We start from the raw sequence: 20177 nt of genomic DNA, 5'->3' as shown, positions 1-20177 counted from the left end.
GTGAAAGGGTGGTCGTCGGGGTTTCGCCTCGTGCCGCCCAAAAAAATCTGCATGTCTGCCACGGCGAAGCCACTTTCGGCGCTCAGCCTAAGAGATGAATATAAAAGAGAAAAGTGAGAAACTGCAGGCACTTTCGGTTTGACCTGAAAGGTCGTTTAGGAGGGCACGCGTGAGAGTTTTGAGGCCAAGTTGCAGCGCGCGGCCGCTTTGGGCGTTTCTCCTTCGGCGTAGTAGTCGTTGATACTCCTGGAGATGTCGTCAAAAGTGAACGTTTCCGTGCCTTTTACGGAAGTGCGGTGGTGCCTTCTTCAAGGTTGCCTGTCTTGGTTCGTACCAGTTATGCTCAGTTTGATTCCATGTAGGCGAGAAATTGTGAGAGTAGTAAATAAGGACAGGGCTGGCAGAGAACGCTTTGTGTTCTTATCTGAGACGTTTCTAATATTCTCACTTGTCTAAAGCCGTAGTGGCTTTGGGTCTAACGTTTTCTGCTAATCAGCACGAAACCGTGGTTTTGAGTCTCTAATAAAGGGTTTTTCAGACGAAGACAAAATGAAAAACGCCAATGTACTGCAAATAAGCGCGCATAATTTAGAGCTGCACGAAACTGACATTATTCAGAACTCATTCAGTATCGCCCACCGCATGGTCTACTGCACGCACTGACGCGTAAAAATGAATAGGTTAGTGAGACTCTTTCACGACTAATTTAAAATCTACGTATGTATTTACACGTTGAAGTGGCCCTGTACTAACATTCATTCTGGATGAGCGCCACCATAATTATCTTGATAGAGCCTGCCGCTACTTGCGAATTAAATTATTAGCTTACAAACTTTAACGTAGTTCATGATTTTTTTTCTTGCAACATTAAAATACAGCTGAAAAGAAATCATGAACTTACGGAATTTAACGTACCCTAGCCAACTATATAGTGACTCTGAGACGCAATCCTTAGCGTTTTAAGGAGTATAAAATGTTGTATGTTAAAGAGAACCTAATTTTTTTAGGGATAAAGGGGAGCATTTGAGATTGTTACCGCAATTTTTATTAAACACATACATGAGTCGCTAGCCCGGAAAAAAACAAAAATATCACCGCACGCGCTGCAAAATAAACAGAAGAAAGTGGAGTATTAAGGACTGGCTATTTAAAGATAACATGAAAGAATTATTTAGAGTTAAGGTAGAACGTGTCTCTTGCCTGGTCGTCACGCAAGCGATGCGCTATGCTTTTCAGTATTGCCTTGAATGACTATTTTATAATATATGCTCACTTCCACTTAGCAGTCTGCGCAACTTAATGAAGCTGATATGGAGTAAGTACCTTTTATTGCAACACGAAATATGGACAGTACCTTAAATTACACTTCCTTTCTGAGACACAGTAGAAAGAAGAAGAAGAAAGAAGGGAATGGTGGAATGAAATTTTGATTATTAGTGAGTTTCATGAGGGGAGCAAGCACAGCCTCGTTTTGCAATCAGGTGGCTTTTTTGCGCATTCGAGATTCTTAACATTTTTTTCCGCTACAGATTTCCCCAGAAAAGAAGAAAGCAAGCATAGTTCTGCGCAAAACCTGCTATATAGTCCTGCTCGTTCCTACTTGTAGGGATTTTTGCTCTTTGGGGGGCACAGTCTTCCGTTCAATGACAACTTCAACGACTGCCGAATTTATATTCCACGGAGCAGAAAAAAAAATGCCAGGAGGATCCCGGACCCGATACTGTTAATGCAGGTGGGTTCTAAGGACACTGTGTAAGACGCCTTCGAAACAGCGCCGTCACATATTTAGCCATGCGGCTGCATAGCTATACGCCCACGAAAAGGGAGTGCCCGCAAAACGACCACTCGTTCATGAGAACTTCTTGGGCCTGCACCCGCGGAGCCGCAATGCCCGAGATAGCAGCTTGCGCCTTGCGGACAGTGCACATCCCGTTTCTGAAGGCCAGTCGAGCTTGCGACACGTTTCCTCTTCTCAACAGGCTGCGATCGGCCGTCGCTCGCCAGGAGACCGCTGCAGTTTCTGCAGGACTCGTCCGAGAGTGAGGCAAAAATTTCGATCTCTCAGCACGTATGCCATCTCGGACCCAGTTTCGTGCCGCAGTCTGTCTGGCTCCCGCCGGGTGAGCACTTCTTTATTTATGGTTCAAGGACGACCCTGTACGGCATCGGCAGGAGAGAGATTCCAGCTATGTTCCTTCTCTCGGTCCCTTAATAGATGTAGAGCGTTCCTAAGTGGCGCCAATTTCATTTATTCCGCCATTCCCCGGGGCATTACTTTGCGGTTTCGTTTCAAGCACCCTTTGCAGCGAAGTTTCCACCTTGGGGCGTCTTCTGTCGTTGCACGTATTAGTTTTTTCTTTTTTCTTCGTTCGTTCGCGCTCGCATACGTGCGCGAATACAAGGAGTCGACACCTTTCTCTGCGGTTATCCGCCTCGCATTAGGGCTTTCCTTTCTCTTTCTACCTCTTATCTGAGCTGAACAACGTGTTACGCCGTCTTTTAGCTTGTAGTCAGACTTGCATTAAATGCATTAGGCTGGGCCAAAATCCGCCGATGACCTTGCCTTCGCCTCGCCTTGACTGTCTTCGGTTGGCATGAGTGGCAATGGCCTGCAATACATGAGCTTTTTTTTCTTTATTTTTGATTACGATGCTGCAGAAGCAAAAGGAAGGTTTTCTCGCGCAGGTTAAGGCAGGTCAAGATTTGCTGGTACCGGAGGAGGCCGCTTATTGAAATGAGTTTATTTGGTGTGGACGGTTTCACGGCTCGGCACTCGAACGCGAAAAGCAATGGCTTATTAAAATATTGTGCCGGAATTCATGCGTTTGCTGTTTTCTTTACGAAGTATTTCGGTACATACTGGTTGCCTGGCAGTTGAATGCGGCTCCGTGAGTGCTCGCAGTTGCAATTTTTCAGTTTTTTTTTCGATCACCTACGAGCGCTGACCTGCATAGAAGCAAGCATCTTATCTTGTTTCCTTGCAGCGAATAAGTCATGAATCAGAACACACGCCTATATTGTCGCGTCTTTTAGTACGAACGTGACACATCTACATACCAGTGACCAAAGACCTGCAAATTTCTTCAAAATACGGTTTCACGCCGAAATCAATAGAGCCTGCAAGCTACAAATATTTCTGTTGCTTCAGTATTCGAGGTATTGTTAGAGAAAACAAGAAAATTGGCACGTTTCTCTCACTAAGACCTAATCACCGTGCATAGCAAAACTAAGAGCTCGCACATGGACTTATCGTCCTGCCTTGGAGACCTGCGACGAACAACCCACCTCAGCCCACCTACAAAAGTGACAGCTCTAGCAAGCCGTCACTACTGGGGAATTGTTTTGATGTATACACGCGGTCATATTCACTGGTGCACCTTTATGAAAGTTGGAAGGGCTTCGAAGATAGTAAAAGTTCTGGGATAAAAAAGCTAGGGTAGGCTAAAGCTAAACTATAGTAAGAGGCTCAAAAGCCTTAGTGTGGTGTATTCTTCCTTTAAGTTTGCATACAAAAAAAAGACTGCTGGGAATGAGAGGTACTTGTCACCTTCGTTATTTCATGCGGTGAATCCCTGAAGAAATTAAATAGGCTTCAATCCTGTGCCGGGCAGCTTTAGGGCGACAGAGAAGGAAAAATAAGGTAGCGTATGTGATAAAAAAAGTAAAATACTGGAACTTCCAGAAGGACAAGCTGCCTTCTGTAATAACAACAAAAGGAGGTTGGTCAAGGTGCAGATAGCTTAAGGCGATTTACTACAGCACTAAGAACAAATTACCTGACCACCATAAAACACGCTAATGGGTTCATGCGTTAGTCAGGGAATGCGCTGCCCCTTATTACGCAAAAAATAGAATCACTACCTCTAAATCTTTTCGACTATTCCCTATGCTTTTGACTATTTTACTAGACGGAAAGCTTCATACAAATTTTCTACGCCTTTTCCTCAGGAAGCTTTTACCAGGGGAATAACGTTTCTTATTTCTAGAATTATGAAGTACCGTACACGTGTTCTATGCGTTGGGCATGCTGGACACGTTGTTATCCCCGCGTTCTCGCGCCCTACGGTGGCCGCGGTGAATACCTAAAGACTATATTGGAATTTGCATCTGTGGAAAACAAGCATGTTCCAATATTTCGGCGCGTACTTAATCTTCCCTCGATGGATTTACTCGACGTGATTAGCAAGCATATTCACTCGGCTGCCCTAATGCTTGTTGCTGAGCAATGGGCGTAGTACATTGAGATTGTTGGACGAAAATATTTCTTCGTATTTCGGGGGTGTGGAAAAAAATTGTTTTCCGTGACAAAACTAACATGTTTATAAAAGCTAAATCAGATTCTTTCCACGCTCACCTACAATTTTTCTTACGAGATATTTTCATGCGATGTCAAGTAAGGAATTTTCTCGCCGATCTGCATGGAAATTGCATGCAGATGGGAGCAAGCACATTAACCGGATAATGAACTTTTTTTCGGCGTATGTCCTCAGTATTCGCAAATATACTTTCGTTGTTAATAACTAGTGCACCTCCAAGGGTTTTATCTTAAGCCTCGAGCATTAGTGAAATGGCATCACGGCCGCCGCGGTGGCTAAGTGGTTATGGTGCTCGCTGCTGACCCGAAAGACGCGGGTTCGATCCCGGCCGCGGCGGTTGAATTTCTTTGGAGGAGAAATTCTAGAGGCCCGTGCACCGTGCGATGTCAGTGCACGTTAAAGAACCCCAGGTGGTCGAAATTTCCGGAGCCCTCCACTACGGCGTCTCTCATAGCCTCAGTCGCTTTGGGACGTTAAACCCCATAAACCAACCAACCAACCATCACTGGCAGCGAATTAAGCAAGCTTGTGTTTGTGATTGACCGGAGGGCAATAAAAACTATGAGGATGCTCACTGTGGAAACCAAGAGTGTAACAATAGATACAAAACGGTATAGTGCAGTTTTCAAATGACGGAAAAGAGGTAAATAGTGTGAGGATGAAGCCGAAGTGAATGGCAAGAGTCGACAGGATGCAACACACGAGAAGCTCATCATGAATCTCCATTACGCGCCTATTCGGTCAAGCAGCCTTTCCAATTGCTACCTTAAAGATCTTGTATATGAAGCTCGCCTAACCCTGTTTTTCACCCCGTAGTGCAAATCTTGTAACTCTTCGTTTGCTCGTTCAATGAGGGCGTGTTTTGTGGGAGGCGAATAAAGAAATAAGAAAACGAAGTGTCACACAAACAAAAACTGCATAAGGAGGTCTAGTTAAGCTGCTGAACGCAAGGATAAAGTGTTTCTTTTTTTGTGCCCGACAGGTAACACCAGTGACGCTCTTAAATTGCTGGTGCCTCTGAAGTATCGCAAGAATGGCAAGACGAGAGCACGCAAGCGTCTCACCGTCTCGTTCCTGCATGCGCTGTTCGAGATGCGGAGTGCCCTAGATTATACAGTGCTTTCGCATGTCCTGAGGTTCAGGGTCATATGCGTAAGGACGGTACTTCGAATAAGTAATGTCAGACGTTCGCCTATCCCCATAGTACGCTTCAAATAAAGAAATAAACACGGCTCGATTTTTGGTGTTGCTGCTTTCTGACCTCTAGATTTAAACATGTGACCTTAAATATGACGCTCATAAATGACCGTTTATCCCGCACTTCAGTCTCCTGCGTTCTTCTTTTGGTGCATCTGGATGGAGAAATTGTAAATAGCTAGAACGTTGAACTGAACCAAACTGAACTAGTAACTTGACTAAGAGCCTGAATGTGGCCTTTCTGTTATAGTAAATATTCAGTTATGCGAAATCAGTGAGGGTGGCTTTACGCATGTCTGGTTCCTGAAAAAGCTGTAGCTCTGAGTACTTTCACGAGAACAATCACGCGAAGGCAACCGCACACGTTACGAGCTTGACGCTTGTTTTGCGAGACAGATTTTTGCCGTGCCAACTGACCTAAAGAGGCTAACCGCATTTTTGAGGCTGTCATTCAGGTTCTGGTTATATACCTTGCATCGGCATTTGTCGCTTCGGTGTTGGTAACGTCTTTCTCCATTAGGATTTGTGTATTCCAAGCTGCCCTATTGCCTCGTGGGGACTAAAATTATTTACTCAGGGGCGCATTTCTCCCTTTTATGGAGTTAACGAAAACGTGGTCAACTTTTTTGTTCAGGGACTCCCTGTTTTCGCTGAATCAATATCGTGGTCACAGCTACTAGAGCGCAGCCTAGACTTTTGTGATGGTAAACTTCTTCACTTTTCGTGCTCTGGAACTTCAGTGTTTATTTTATGGAAATCACCTGAAACCGCGAGAGCAGATTTTTGTGTGGAAAGAAGAGCCTTGTGACACTATTTCTGAGAGTATCTGGTGGAGGAGGCAGTAATTAATGTAGGAAAAAGCACCACCACAATCTTTGCTAGGTGTTTGTAGAGTCTAAGGCTAAAAGCGAGTGGAGAAAAAATGCAGCATGATCCCTGTTTGTTAGGAACTGTAGTAGAAGCTACAATTAAGACCACTCATCTTGGTGTTAGCCATAGTGGTAATAGAAGCCCCTTTAGCAAAACAACCATTTCGGGAGAAAAAAAAGCAAAACACTCCAAAGCCCTGCAGCTTGAAGAAACTCCGATGAATTGTTAGGAATGAATTGAAATGAAAAAAAAAATGTAGGGGAGTTCTACAAGGTTAGACGCCCGTTTCTACTCAAGGCTGCGATTTAAGGAACCTCTTGAATAAAAAAATACCAGATTCCGAAGTTTTATTTCTTTTTATCTTAGAATTGCCCTCAAAATAAAACATTTTTTTATATAATTGCCGCAAACCTTGCCGTAATTTTGATTTCTCAGGCAGTGAAATGAGTTTTAGCCTTCACAGAGCGAGATGCCACAAGCGCTGTCTTACAGTTCATAAAAAAGCGTAACGAAAAGCCTATTATCATCTACTTAGCCTTGTACAGGAACGGAAGCGAGGGGTGATAGTTATGGTGTTCGTCACACAAGAATCATTAACTTTTGAAACTGAAGGCACCGAAGTTGATTTCAGCAGCGTGCGCCATCCTCCGTATCGCATTAGTGATGCACCCCACACCTCATGGTACGTCTAGCTGCCTACGCTAAGTGTTTACTACACAGTAGAGGAGTGGGTGAGAGAATAATGTGCACTCGTCAGGAACAAAAGTACTTCAAGTGCGATATCTCATTGTGGAAATGACGCAGTTTTGGAAGGTATCATCAAACAAGCGAGAAGCGCTGAATGAACGGCCATTTAACGGAAAGATTAAAGGACGAGGCTACCCTTAGACTTATCAATAAAAGATGCACATATGAAATCAGTGCAGTTCGACAAGTCTGAAAAGCCCGTTATGAACAGAACTGCTATAGGAGAGATTCTCAACTTAGATTAAATTTGTTGAAATGCTGTTACCGAAATGTTGCTACCAACACAGCCATATTGAACTACAACCTTGGGAGCATTTTGTGCGTTAAATTTGTGCTTGCAGTGCTGGCAGTAAAAATTCACTAACACGCAGTGGAACCATCTGGCACATTGCGCGGCAGCGGTGTTTAGTGGCTATGGCGATCAGTTGCTGAGCCGTGTTTCAATGTCTGCGAAATGCAAGGTACCTTCGTAATGTGCGATGTCAGAGGGGGTTAAAGAAACGCAGGTTATCAAAATTAATCCGGAGCGCTTGAGTGCGCGGTGTCTCGTCCATCGCTGACCATGGGTAAGTTTGAGACGTTAAACTAAAAATATCTTGAACTGGGGGGGGGGGGGGGGGGGGGGGGGGGGGGGCCGACCTCCAAAGCGGTAAGCATTCCTGCTTTTATTTTGAGTGGCGTGAAATAATACTAGTAATCTTGTAGTGCTAACACTCTTGAATGAGGTATGATTGATCTTCGCTAGTGAGACTAATTTCCGGTGCAGGTGCGATCAAATGCAGCCATAGTGGTACTCAATTTTCATCAGCAAGAGAACAACACACGCTAGTAAAGAAACCTCTTGGTTCATAGTGACATTGTTGTTTGCTTGAGCTAGCAAAAATAATGATGGGAAATGCGGTGCCTTACAGCCGTTAGGCTTCCGACATCTATGGACGGCTCCACCTGATTTGGAAGGCCGCAAACACATCTTTGAAAACTTATGGTTGGCCAATGTGCCCTTCAGAACTGAGGCTTCTCCGTAAAGAGTGCTTGTGTCGAATGCATCATCGTGATGTGCACTGTGCCGTCACCCTAATGAAAAATGCACCTACAGTGATCGCCCGTACTAGACGGAAAAGTTTCATTTTAATTCTTTTGATTGCTCAGTGCGCACTGCGTTAACAAGGGCAATAAAAATAAAATAGGTGGTGGAAAAAAGCAAGAAAATGCACGGAGTCGTCTCAGCTGTGAGATTCTGCTCAGTTTGAAGAGCTCCTACTAAGAAGTGTAAATTTGATACCGCGACAATTATCTACTTTGCGTAAGACAAAACCGTTGTTGGGGATTGTGGGCAAAACTGGCAAAAAAGAATGTTGAATTTTGATATCCAAAAATGACAGCGTTCTTGAAGAATTCTTTTTAAAAAGGTCAAGGTCCTTGCAGCATTAGAAGGCATAAATTGTTCCAGCTGCGCCCGTTCCCTTACTCAAATGTACGTACTTCAGGAAGCACTGAATATAGAGAAAAGTAAATAAGGTTCTTTTATTCTGATAAATGTTGAAATAATTCAAGTATGTTTTTGCGTAGATCAGTGGCCACGCCAGGTGGGAAAAGTGTGATAAAAATGCTCAGGAACGCATTTCTTTATGCCAGTTTGGGAACGACATTGTTCTTCCGGTATTCGTGAACACTAGTTTCGTAGAGTCCCAGACATGTGAGCCTTTTTGCAACTTCCGATTCAATTGCAAAGGCGATGGTGCTTGATTTAAATTTTAGCGAATTTTATCATTTTTTACTTTAGTTAAGATACATTTGTGAAATACCTATTCGGCTTATAGCAATGAACAATATTACTCTGCTCCCACACCAGGGCCTCTCTTTAAGACAAAAAAAAAAGACTGCTTTTGTCATTTTAAAATAATTTTTATCTTTTGGTGGCATACATTTTGTGCTGTCTTCGAGAACAGTTATTTCTTCTTTCTTTGCAAACAAGAGGCTTTGAGAGGAATGAAGTCAATCATTGCTCTAAGCTGAATAGGTATCGCACAAATATACCATAACTAAAGTAAAGAATGACCAAATTCGCTAAGATTTAAACGGGTCAGTTTTTTTAACGTAAATTTAAGACGCACATGTTAAAAGCTACCTTGAAATTTGCAGTTTCTTTTCTAGAGGGTTTGAAATAAGTCTTATTCCCGCCTTCATCCCCCCCCCCCTTTCTCTCTTTAGAGGATTGAGGAAAGAGGTCATGAGAAGGAATTGAAGCAAATAATACAAGCTGGAAAAGTAGATATAAAAATCTTCATGTTCACTAGAAACCAAAGTTAGAAAGGAGTGCTTCGCGCAAGAAATGCGCTATATGTAAGATATCGGCGGAGAAATTATGTCGAACGGTTAATAGTTATATGTAATTGAAACATTACCGCCACCACCGTGAAAGGAAGGTATTCCAAATCTTGCAACAGTTGGCAGCAGTGATGGATCGCCTTACAATCCATACACATCCCGTGAGTAGTAAGACGGTCACAGAGGCGAGACAGTGGGGAGCGAAGTGGAGGTTTTCAGTTTTAAATCAGCCAGGGAGGTTCATCCGTAGTTCATAAGGCCCGCAGTAGGCAGAGAGCGTGGCCCCATCGTTTGGCTGCCAGATGGGCAACCTTTCCTACGGAGCAGTGTTTGACACCAGGCACTAAATAACGCTTGCAAAACACTTCGTCGTCTCAGACAGTGCATGCGAGTGTCCGACACGACAGTCTGAGCCGGAAATACAAATAACAGCTCCTCCTCACAACCGGTCATCGGAACAAAATTTGCGGCCCCAAGCAAGATGCGGTCCGGCGCACGGCGACGGGTACAAGCGTTTGAGAAACATTTATGCGAGTTTTTCGGACGCGTGCCCAGAGCGTCTGGAAGCTGGCGCTAAAATGGATACCGCTCATAAGTGCGGCCGACCTTTTGGCTTAGGAAATTCCTCAGCACCAGAGTGCCACCGGTAACCTCATTTTTTTTCGACCCAGCGATGCTATCAGCCGCAAGGTTAACGATGCGGTCGCTTGTGTAAATACGTGCTAGTGACATAACTGAATCGCCTGATCAACAAATTGGGAGAAAATAAAATGCATTAACTTGCGCATCCGCTTGGCTACTTGCGAATACGAAGAGTAAAAAGCATCGTTGAAAGTGACCACGTGCCGGACTGGGTCATCCTGACCTCCAACGGACGCTTGCCGACCAATGGACGGCGATAGTGCTGTCGCAAGTCGCCAATCAATGGCGGGGTTTCAGCACGAGGGTATATAAGCGACTGATCGGTCTCATCGAACACGGTATAGCCAAGTTGGAAGCGTTGGAAGTGGATTGCCATAAAGAAGAAAATAACCATGTGGACGAAGGTGAGTTGAAGTGGAATGTGCTTCGGAGAAGACATCCAAAATCGCGTGGACTTCTTCGTGACCTTTGAGAAGACAATATATTTAGCCTTTTGAGCCCAAATAACTTTGCCTCTGTGGGGGCGGACAGTAACTTTGCTGGAAGCGTTGTCAGCGTTAAGTACGCCTCATCAAACTAAGCTTATAAACCGTTAAGGATTATCTATTAGCAATGTGATGTAAAGAAAAGAACAGAAAAATGTCGTTACCATGTTTATATGGCTTACGCAGGCCCCTTGGGGTCTAAAACTAATGCTTACCTGGCGTCAGTATTAAATAATTATTACTTCTGCTTATTATAAAAATGGAATCAGGAAGGACATTTACAACAATGTCTTGGTACACGGAATTCAGATTATCTATACTGAGCTCCTCAACTTTTTAAGGCCGCAGAAAACAACACAGACACATATGAAAAAGGCTCCCGCTCTGTGTAAGCTACTGTATTGAGAGACCACATATGTGACATCCTAATGACGTTTTTGACCGGTTACAGGTCGCATTCTTCTGCATCGTCGCTTGCGTCAGCGCCCAAGTGAACCCTGTGAGTAGAATTCCTTTGCACTTCCACATTTTGTTGTCTTTTACATTAACTAAACATACAGTGCATAATGTTGTGACTGCACGAGCGAGTACTCCAGCATTGAAGGCTGCTACTTTGAAGCCGCAAACTCATAGGAGCCACAAACAAGCGCTTTCCGCGTGATATGTGCTACTGGGACTTCTGGTTTTTCGCAGAATAGGCTAGTCACCTTTATTTTAGTTGCGTTTCTAGAGAGAAAGCCTAAATGTTATTGGCTATAGTGCACCAGCTGACGAGTGTCAGTTCGCACTACGTGCGAAACAAAGCTTTGCCATCCTCCTTTGCCTTATTAGGCACTAAACGCGAAGTGCTCCTCCCCCAAGCAGCATAGGTAATGAGCCGCAATATTGGAAATGGATGGTATCACTGTAATCCTTTGTAGCACCTGCCCTTGCGAATACATTTCCAATATTGGGTCGATTGGCTGTGCCACTGGGGCAGTGTCATCGTTAAGGATTTTTACTTTTGAAACCTGTCTGCACAGTTAGCTTTGACATGTACCAAACTTCGTCGTGCACAAAGAAGCCTGATTAAGAAAAACCTAAGAAGGAAGCTTTGAAATTTTCATTTCCCTTACCTACCCCCTTCAACACGCAGCCGCCAGCGCCGTACAGCTTCTCGTACGAGCACACCGACGAGAAGACGGGCGCCAAGGTGACGCAGAACGAGAACGGCGACGCCAGCAACGTCAAGACGGGCTCGTACGGCATCAACGACCCGACGGGCCTCTACCGCCTTGTCCAGTACATCGCCGACGCGCAGGGATTCCGCGTCACAGTGGACACCAACGAGCCCGGCACCAAGTCTCACGAGGCGGCGAACGCCCTCTACAATTCCAAGGCCGCGAACTTGCCCGCCGCGGCCGCGGCGGCGCCGTTCAGGCCAGCGGTCCTGAGGCCCGCCATCGTGAAGCGGGCGCCGCCGCTGCGTCCCGTGAGCGCGGTGCGCACCTTTCGCGCCACGCCGCTGACTCTGCACGCCATCCCCGTCACCTTCCACGCTCTCCACGCGGTTCCTGCCGCTCACTCTGTCAGCGCCCGCCAGGCGAGCCTCAACCCCGTACACTTCACCCTGGGCAACGTGAAGATCTACTAGGGGTCGCCGGCTACTTGAGTGGAAGACCGCGGGTGAAGGGAGACATTGGCTGCATGTATCTTCAGCAGAGGGATGCGAGGAAAGGCTGCGGATATAGTTGAAGGAAACATGGAGTGAAGTCTTCTGGCTTGTTTTGTTTATGTAGATGTGTTTGAGTTACCTGCTTTCATTGTCTATGCTATAAATAAAGTGCGAAAATGTGAAGATATGGGATATGTCTGTGTGGTGCGCTCTCGCCTAAGGGCAGGGGGCACTGATGATTTTTTTAAAGTGTCAGCCGTAAAGACATGTTCGCCAACTGCAACCGATGGAGAGAGCTGGCCCCAACATTTGGCGCTTACTTGCAAGCAACGAGGCTATCAGTATTTCAGGAGTTGCTCTAGAGCGTACAGCATACCTGTTGGAGAACGCTACTAGCAGCTGTGATTTTTACCTGATGAAAAGAACAGCAAAAAATATCAACTCAGCGATCACGTTGGAATAAAAGCATCTGACGCACCACTCGGGATTCGAAATAGCGTCCATGAAGCCGTCACGACATCTGTGGCAGGGTTTTGTATAGACTTTTGCTTGCCCAGCTCATTCTTTCATCCCTCTGCCGTTCTAGCTGCGACTTCAGACGTCACGATTGACAGCTAATCAACCAAGATCAATAGTCTGCTCCGGTAATGAAGTCCGGCACCACCAATGGCAAGGAAGGAAAATATTAAGAAAAAAAAAAGAATCGGTCACTGAGAGAACGATTTGGCTTTGAGCAGACCGGGGTGGGGGAGTGAATAATGCATGAATCGAAATAAACTCCTGCGTCAAGCTGCACTAGCCATAAAGACATTTAATTTCAGATTATTGTATTCTCTAAAAGTTATGATTATATTGGAGGTATTCTAGAGAGATGGAAAAATGGGAGCAATGTAGTAAGGGACTGAAGCGACTTCACTTACGATGTTGAAAACTAGATATTCTTTTTTAAAACTGTGTGGTCTCGACGGAATTTTCTAACCAAACGAAGCTTTCGAGTATTTAGAGCATACGCTTTGGCCTCGCATCTTTTTCGGAAACTGTAAATGAAAGGAGTTCCTAATGCGCGGATTCGCCAGACAGAGAAATCCTATTACTGTAAAGCAGGGAAGAAAAAACGTGCAGCAATGGATGTTCAATGCGTAACACCAGCGGGAAATATTTGTAAATCAGACTGAGCCGATGTTTCGTTAGAAATACTGAAAGTAAAAGAAGGAAATAAATTATACAGTTTAAGCAAAATATTAATACGACGGTAGGCAGAGCAGTATATATTTTTTGTCATCTTAAATGCACGGTACTGGCGAAGCATGGCCCGCTTCGGAACTGACGTTAATGACTGCAGTCCTTTAGAGTAAAAAAGCGGTGAGTTTACTAATAAAGTTTTCATCTATTGATACTCTAGGCATTTCTTGTAAGAAGCAACGCGTATGAAGTGCAGAAATGGGAAAGGAATGTAATTTTTTGTATTATGTATTAACAAAAGAAATTAATTTTTTATTCATCGAATATGTGATGTTTGGAAATCGTGCCAACGAAGACGATGACCGAGTGACACAGTGGTGCGTTTGTGCGAAGAAAGGGCAATTCTGACATAAGGACAGATGGTCGATTTGATTATTGCATTGGTACATTCTTTATCAGAGGTGTTTCACGGTTAGGGATCTGCTTAGAGCACTAGCTGTTTGGGACATACTTCCCGGGTTACCGGCAACTGTGGTCCTAATAGATACTAAAACTGTTTTGTGTAATGATGTCGCGAGACCACCTTCTGATGGTTGCTGGTGTTGAAGCCCAGTGTTCATGGTGGTGCCATATGGACAATCACCCGTGTGCCTACCACAAGCTGTATGCTCTAGCTAGCCAATTAGCGTATACTGAGAAGTAATGTAATAAGTGTGTGGAGCTTTAGGCGGCTAAGTGAGCGGAATAGCTGGGGCTTCTTTTATTATCTTCCATACTTTGGTCTAGTCATGTGTGAAAGCACCTGTCGAGCACGGCTGGCACAAGGCAGCAGCAATAGGAGGTGATTGGGAGGGGCTTTTTTCCTGTGGCAGGCTGAACTCTTCTGACGATAATGATACAACAATATTTTTGACGGAGAATACTGATGTTAACTTTGGTGTTTCTTCTGTGCTTCGGAGTTTATTGAAGGTACTTTGGTTGTTGAAACTCATGCGGTTGATTCTTGCTTGAAGGTGTGCGATTAAAGTGTGCTTGTTACCCATATTTCCGAGATGTCAAAACTGAGCTGTTAAGGTACTTTGTCACTAACCCCTCAAAGCCGCGTTGGTGGAGATGCCTGGTTACCTGGAAATAGTGATAAAGAGTCCAGCTATTTGGGGCGCTCGGTGTATTTATTGGCTGAACACAGCACACCCAGCCGATTTTTTTTTTAACAGCGCATAAGTAACACATGCGCTTATTGGCGAGGAGTATGCACCCTCTTTGCCAAAAGTAGCCGAATGGTTTGTTCCTTAGCCGTGTAGCGAAACGACTATAGAAGCCCTTAAGCTCCGAATCTGTGTAAAGTAAAGTGAACCCTCGTCCTCACGTCCCGACACATTTCGGCCTTTAGGTGTGCTGCAAAGGCTCAGTTATACGGTTGAGAAGCAAGAACTTGCTGCTCGGTTACTTTTGGCGACGGGGATACATGGCTACCCACTCAAGAGGATAAAGAACGCACCAACATCTGCAAGGGCTCAGAGACAGTCGGATGGTATCAACTTCTTCATGAAAACTTTTAAAAGAAAACATGCAGCTCTAACGTTCAGGCACAAACAGACGGCCATACACCAGGGCACTGTAGGCTCCCCACATAGAGAACCGACATCGGCACACCTTATGGCCACGTGTGGAAAAACTGGAGACGCACATTGCGGAAATGTCCCGCAGTTAAATCCCGCAAACAGAACAACACTTCATGCCAAAATCCACAATCCCGGCGTAGCTTGCAGGTTTAGTGGGCTTCTCCTTCGAATAAGAAGGGTGTCTGTCTTCAGGCGCTTGCTTCCCACATCGTAATAATGTTCCCTACAGCCTAAGCGCCGTGATTCTAATAGATTCCTTACTGATGCTGCCCAGGTTTTGCTGATGCTGCCAAAAGTTTACAAGTCGCTTCCTACCTTAGGCATTCAGACATCTTGCTAAGATTAACCGGAAGGCTAAATGATCTGCTATAATTTTAGACCAGGACCAGCTCACTGCAGGAATCCAAATATAAACAGCCACGAAAAGAGATTCAGAAGAAAATAAAGACGGACGCCATCGTCGCAGTAAATCATACGGATAAAAGACACGTAAGATGTTCTCAAGCGCGGCATCCAGTTATTTGCCCATTAACCGCTTTTCTTTGATATTACTCGTACAGGTGAAGATCTTTTACTTCATTTAAAGCAAAGTTTACTTGCTTTTTTAAGTTGAATAATATAGAGCGAAACTGAGTCCTCCTCATGTTGGATGAAAAGTACAGAATTATGAGCATTCTTAAAATTTCTTGATATTCTTAAATATTTTGCCAAGCTTCTAAATTGGCAAAATCTTTTCTTCTTGTGCCATCTGAAAATTGAGCGCCTGGCAGCGATATTTCATTAAAAAAGAAAACGCCCCTGGTGATAAATTTTTGTCGTGAGATCTTACAAGGATTTCGTTAACCCCAATCGTGTCGGAGATACATTCAAGAGCGCATTACACGTGCTGCGCACAGAGCTGCCATTATGCGGACTGCGATCAGAATCAGGTGAACCTCGTTTTACGAGCGGCTCGTCTGCGATATCAGCTGGCGCGGAACATGAATAGGCAATGTAGCCGATGGTGCGTGATGCACCGTACGTCACTAATCGAGATGTCGAGCAGAAGTCGCCGCTTTGACCTTTCCAGCAGCTGCTGGAGCCAATTCAGGCTAGACGCAAGACATTCGCGGAACACTTTTGGCTTCGGCAGTGGCATCGTGACCGTGAAAACCGGAGTGTCTTGAAAGAATTGCTTGGTTCGAGCTTGTTTAAGATATGCCTTGGCCGGAGAGGAGTTCCGTACAGAAAGACATTTATGCAGGCTGCAACTGTTATGTCTGAAACCTCCGAATGCTTCCATCGCAACACCAGCTTAGGGGTTGGTTGCAGCCTCATCAGTTATTTTAATGTTAAGTTCGTCTTAATGCCGGTTGTCTGTGCTCTAAATAGGTGCGAAAGGTTAATGAATACGCACTTTGCTGAGTGCTCTATCTACGAAAAAGCGCCTATCTCGCTACTTGATAGGTGCAGTTGAACGAAAAAGCAGCAAAATATTGAGTCCTGCTCATCGCGGTGTTGTCGTATGAGTCCTACTTGATAGTACTACACTGGCAATAAGAGGTCTGTCAGAACAGTCAGTTTTCCTAAGTAGTTGGTATGGTGAATTTCGCAAAGGAAGACGACAGTCGGCGACAGATGCACAGAGGTACAGTAAAGGTTAGAGCTTAATGCTACAACCAGCTTGGCAATTCTAAATGAGCAGAAACGCCTCTGCCATTATGTGGTGTGAATGTGCTTAGTAATTAAAAACAGAACGAACTACACTGGACATTGGTAGAAAAATCGCCTGCTTGCTCGGCGCAGTTCCGGTGTTTGGACACCCTGTCTTACAAGCGGCCATGCAATGGGTAGTCCAGAATAAACGACCGAAAAAATTTCACAAATGAAAACGCCATCAAGAGTTCACCCCGTAAAATTCTTCCGCCACTAGTGGAGAGTGTGGCGACACAACGCATGCGAGATCTTGTACATGGACACAACATGCCGATGCAAACCTATGGAATCTACCTGTAGTTGTAGGATTCAGGCCGGTCGTATAAGTGCTTTGTCAGCGCAAGAACTAGCTCAACAGAAAATTTATTTATAGGGCCAAATGCTACTGGGAAGCATTGCTTCTCAGAAAGCTCCGCCAGATTACTCCTTTACTCCACATGGATGACGACTCAAGACGTGCTCCCACTAGCGGGAACAGGCGCAACGCAGAACGCTCTCCATGTGCCGCTTCCCGCACAAACCGATGTTGGAGCGAAAACTCTACTTCACGAGCAAGGCTGCAAAAGCCGGGCCATTGCTGAAGCCTTGACATTGTCCTTGAATAAATAAATAAGCTAATTAATTAATTGTTGCCGCGACTGGGATCCGAATCTGCGGCGATGCGAACTGATCAGCTTCGCTGGCCACTGCCGGGAGCAGCATTGCTATCGCCGCAGCCGATCACGCCTCGTGTTAAACTGCAACAAACTCTCGCGCTGCACATTCCACATCGTCGCCTTCATCAACTTCTATCAGCGGTGCGAACAGATCTGATCAGCTTAGCTTCGACCACAGCTTATCCTGAGCCTAATACCATCGCGACACTTGCAGACGAACCACCACCGCAAAACCATGAGCCAACCAGGCTAAACGGATGCTTTCGCACGTCTACTCGGTTTAACTACGCTAAAACCCTACCATTTTTTTCCTGCAGACAGACTGGTGGGCGGTTCTGCTGATGATCGGTCCAAAACTATTATTCCCGTTCCGCACAACAGAACATCCAATCGGAGGCGACCGTGACGTCGGGCCACTGGCCTGTCGCCGGCCGCGGCAGTTCGGTACAGTCAATGTTCGCTTGCGCGCTGCAAGATGAGGTTCCAGGAGTTTGAACAATTTCTAGAATGTCTTCAGCCGTACGCCTTCTTGTATAACAAGACACATAAAAAGGTATCAGTGATTCTTCTGTTGTACTGTTCAATAGTGAGGTTGCCTTCTTCGATAAGACGATGTAACTTGTGGCCTTGGTGTGCTACTGATTGACAAATGCTGTACCCTTTCTATGCGCATGCTCGAAGTGCACTCTTTTTCCTGCAAATATGTGGTGTTTCTATTGAATAAAATACAGTTGTAAGTGCGCTCGCCCCGTGACCTGTCTTGTGTGCGTGTGTGTCGCGCAACTACCATGTCTGAAGTATTGAACCAACTAGCCCGACATGTTCTATTTACACATAATAAGAGCCAAGGGAGAACAGCGATACGCAGACTCGAGAAGAGCGCCCACGATCTTTTCTATGCTCTCGAACGGCGAATAAGCACGAGCGCTTCGCTGGTGGCACATGACTACCGCAAGAGAATGAAGCACGCAATGTGGACGTTACTCCGCAGGCCAGCGAGGTGACGCCGCCGTTTATGAAGCGCTGCTAGTGTGAGCGGGGCCTTAAGAAGGGTTACATTACAGCGCAGCTGTTAAGTTCTCGTTCCTTGAGTTAAGTGCCAGTATTGTTGTAAGGCGTCGGCGGAACCAGAGGGTGGTCACCACCCTCCGAATGATGGCTGCGACTGGTTACCGTTTAGGGAGGAGGGTACGGCGAGAGCGGATGAGTGTGGCACACTGCCTCTGCAGCGTGTGCTTCGGAACGGAACGAAGCCTCGCGAGTACGGCCTTAACGGCGGCGGCGCCGCGCGCCAGGAGCGTCTAACTAGAGATGAGTGTTAGTCGAATGCTGTTCCGCTAGAGCAGTGCTCAGTATATCGCGAAATGAATCCCCTGCAACAGCGTCGTCTTAAGTACGTATTAAACATTATGCTGACCGTTCAGTTAGTATTCTGAAATTAAATCACACTATTCTTCATTACTGAAGTTGCACTGCGGTGCCAAAATCTGGCACCGTGATATAGCTGTCCATATTGTCATTGACAATGCTGTTTTTGGTTAGCGGCTGACAGAGTCGCAGGAGAAGCAGCGACGTTCTCTGCATCTCCTACCTCAATCAGGCGCCGCTTGTAGTTGCTGCCTTGAACACAACCGAAGAGGCCTACGATGAGCAGCATTAAGCCAGTTTTTTTTTTGTCAGCGTTGACAGCATGGAGAATTTTACTTAATTGTTGTGAAATCGATTTAACGATTATATCGCACATGAGTCTTTCAGGTGTCCGTTCATAACGCTGAGGAAAACGTACCTATTTTGAGAATCCAAGATGACATGATTTTCGTGGAACTTAATGTTGCCATAAAACATGTCCAACAATATCGGACAAAAGTTGTGAAAAATTGAAAAAAGTGTAAGATACTTTTACGCAAATGTGGAAGATAATAGTTCATTCTTCTGATATGTAGAAAATCGTACTTTTGAAGAGTTTCCATCGATCGCATCGAACATTTAAGACAACCAATGTGGAACGCTTTTGACGATAGCAAGAACGTTAACAGAAAAAAAGAAACCAAGACTGCTGTCGGGTGCTCTGCTGATATTGTAATTGTTATAGTGAAATCTTACATTCTATGCAAAAATTGCGTTCATTAAAGGTTTCCCGCTCAAAAATGCTTTCGTCCAGAATTGTTGGGTATGTCGTCCTTTCAGGTTCAGTACCTGTACGAGTAATCAATGCAAGCAAAGCGAGATTTTGCGTGATATCGGCAAAGCTACATTGCTTTATATAGGGGAATGTGGAACTAGCTTGACGGTATGCTCTTTCTGCTCAAGTTACATAGCGAGCTTCATACTTTCTGTACTAGAATTCCTCATTCTTCCGCTGGGTATAACAATAAGAATGTTCACCGGGAAAAATGAAAAGGGGTCTTCGGCCTTTCGAAACGCACAAGAGAGTCCCCTCTTTACTGTCATTTTTCTTTTTTGCTTTTTGTTCGCCGCCAGGGTGGCGTACCGAGTGGTCATTATCCACGTGGTGTCGTCGTTGAGTTCCTTGTGAGTGCCAGAAAGAAGTGAGGCAAGGAACTGTTTTATTGTTGCTAAATATCAGTTGCTACTCTCCCACTCCTGTGGCCCACTGCATCGCCAATCAGAATGAAATGTCACCCAAGGAAAGACATCTGCCACCATATTCCTGTCTCGTCCAGCAAGACATGCCTTCAGCTCGATAGTGATCGGTGGTATACCCATCGAATACTAAAGGCCAAACGCGGATAACCAATTAATATTTCTTCGCCATGCTA

At 45.1% G+C, this 20177-nt stretch overlaps 1 protein-coding gene across 1 annotated transcript; it reads left to right on the top strand.

The window, feature by feature from the left end:
* Positions 1-10492: 10492 nt before the first annotated feature.
* Positions 10493-12289, top strand: LOC149342129 (cuticle protein 16.8-like). Its single transcript, XM_089542114.1, has 3 exons — positions 10493-10504; positions 11037-11084; positions 11721-12289. The coding sequence occupies exons 1-3, from the start codon at positions 10493-10495 to the stop codon at positions 12216-12218; spliced, it is 558 nt and encodes a 185-aa protein (XP_089398240.1). The 3' UTR covers positions 12219-12289.
* Positions 12290-20177: the final 7888 nt, after the last annotated feature.

The sequence above is a fragment of the Amblyomma mixtum genome, chromosome 5, assembly GCF_055824585.1.
Source record: "Amblyomma mixtum isolate Tamu chromosome 5, ASM5582458v1, whole genome shotgun sequence".
Lineage (NCBI taxonomy): Eukaryota > Metazoa > Arthropoda > Arachnida > Ixodida > Ixodidae > Amblyomma > Amblyomma mixtum.
This window is presented reverse-complemented; position numbering and strand designations above follow the sequence as displayed.

Excerpts from the sequence above, each read along its gene's own strand:
- LOC149342129 (XM_089542114.1), top strand. Across the intron at positions 11,085-11,720 it reads TCAGCGCCCAAGTGAACCCT|CCGCCAGCGCCGTACAGCTT; the intron begins GTGAGTAGAATT and ends TTCAACACGCAG.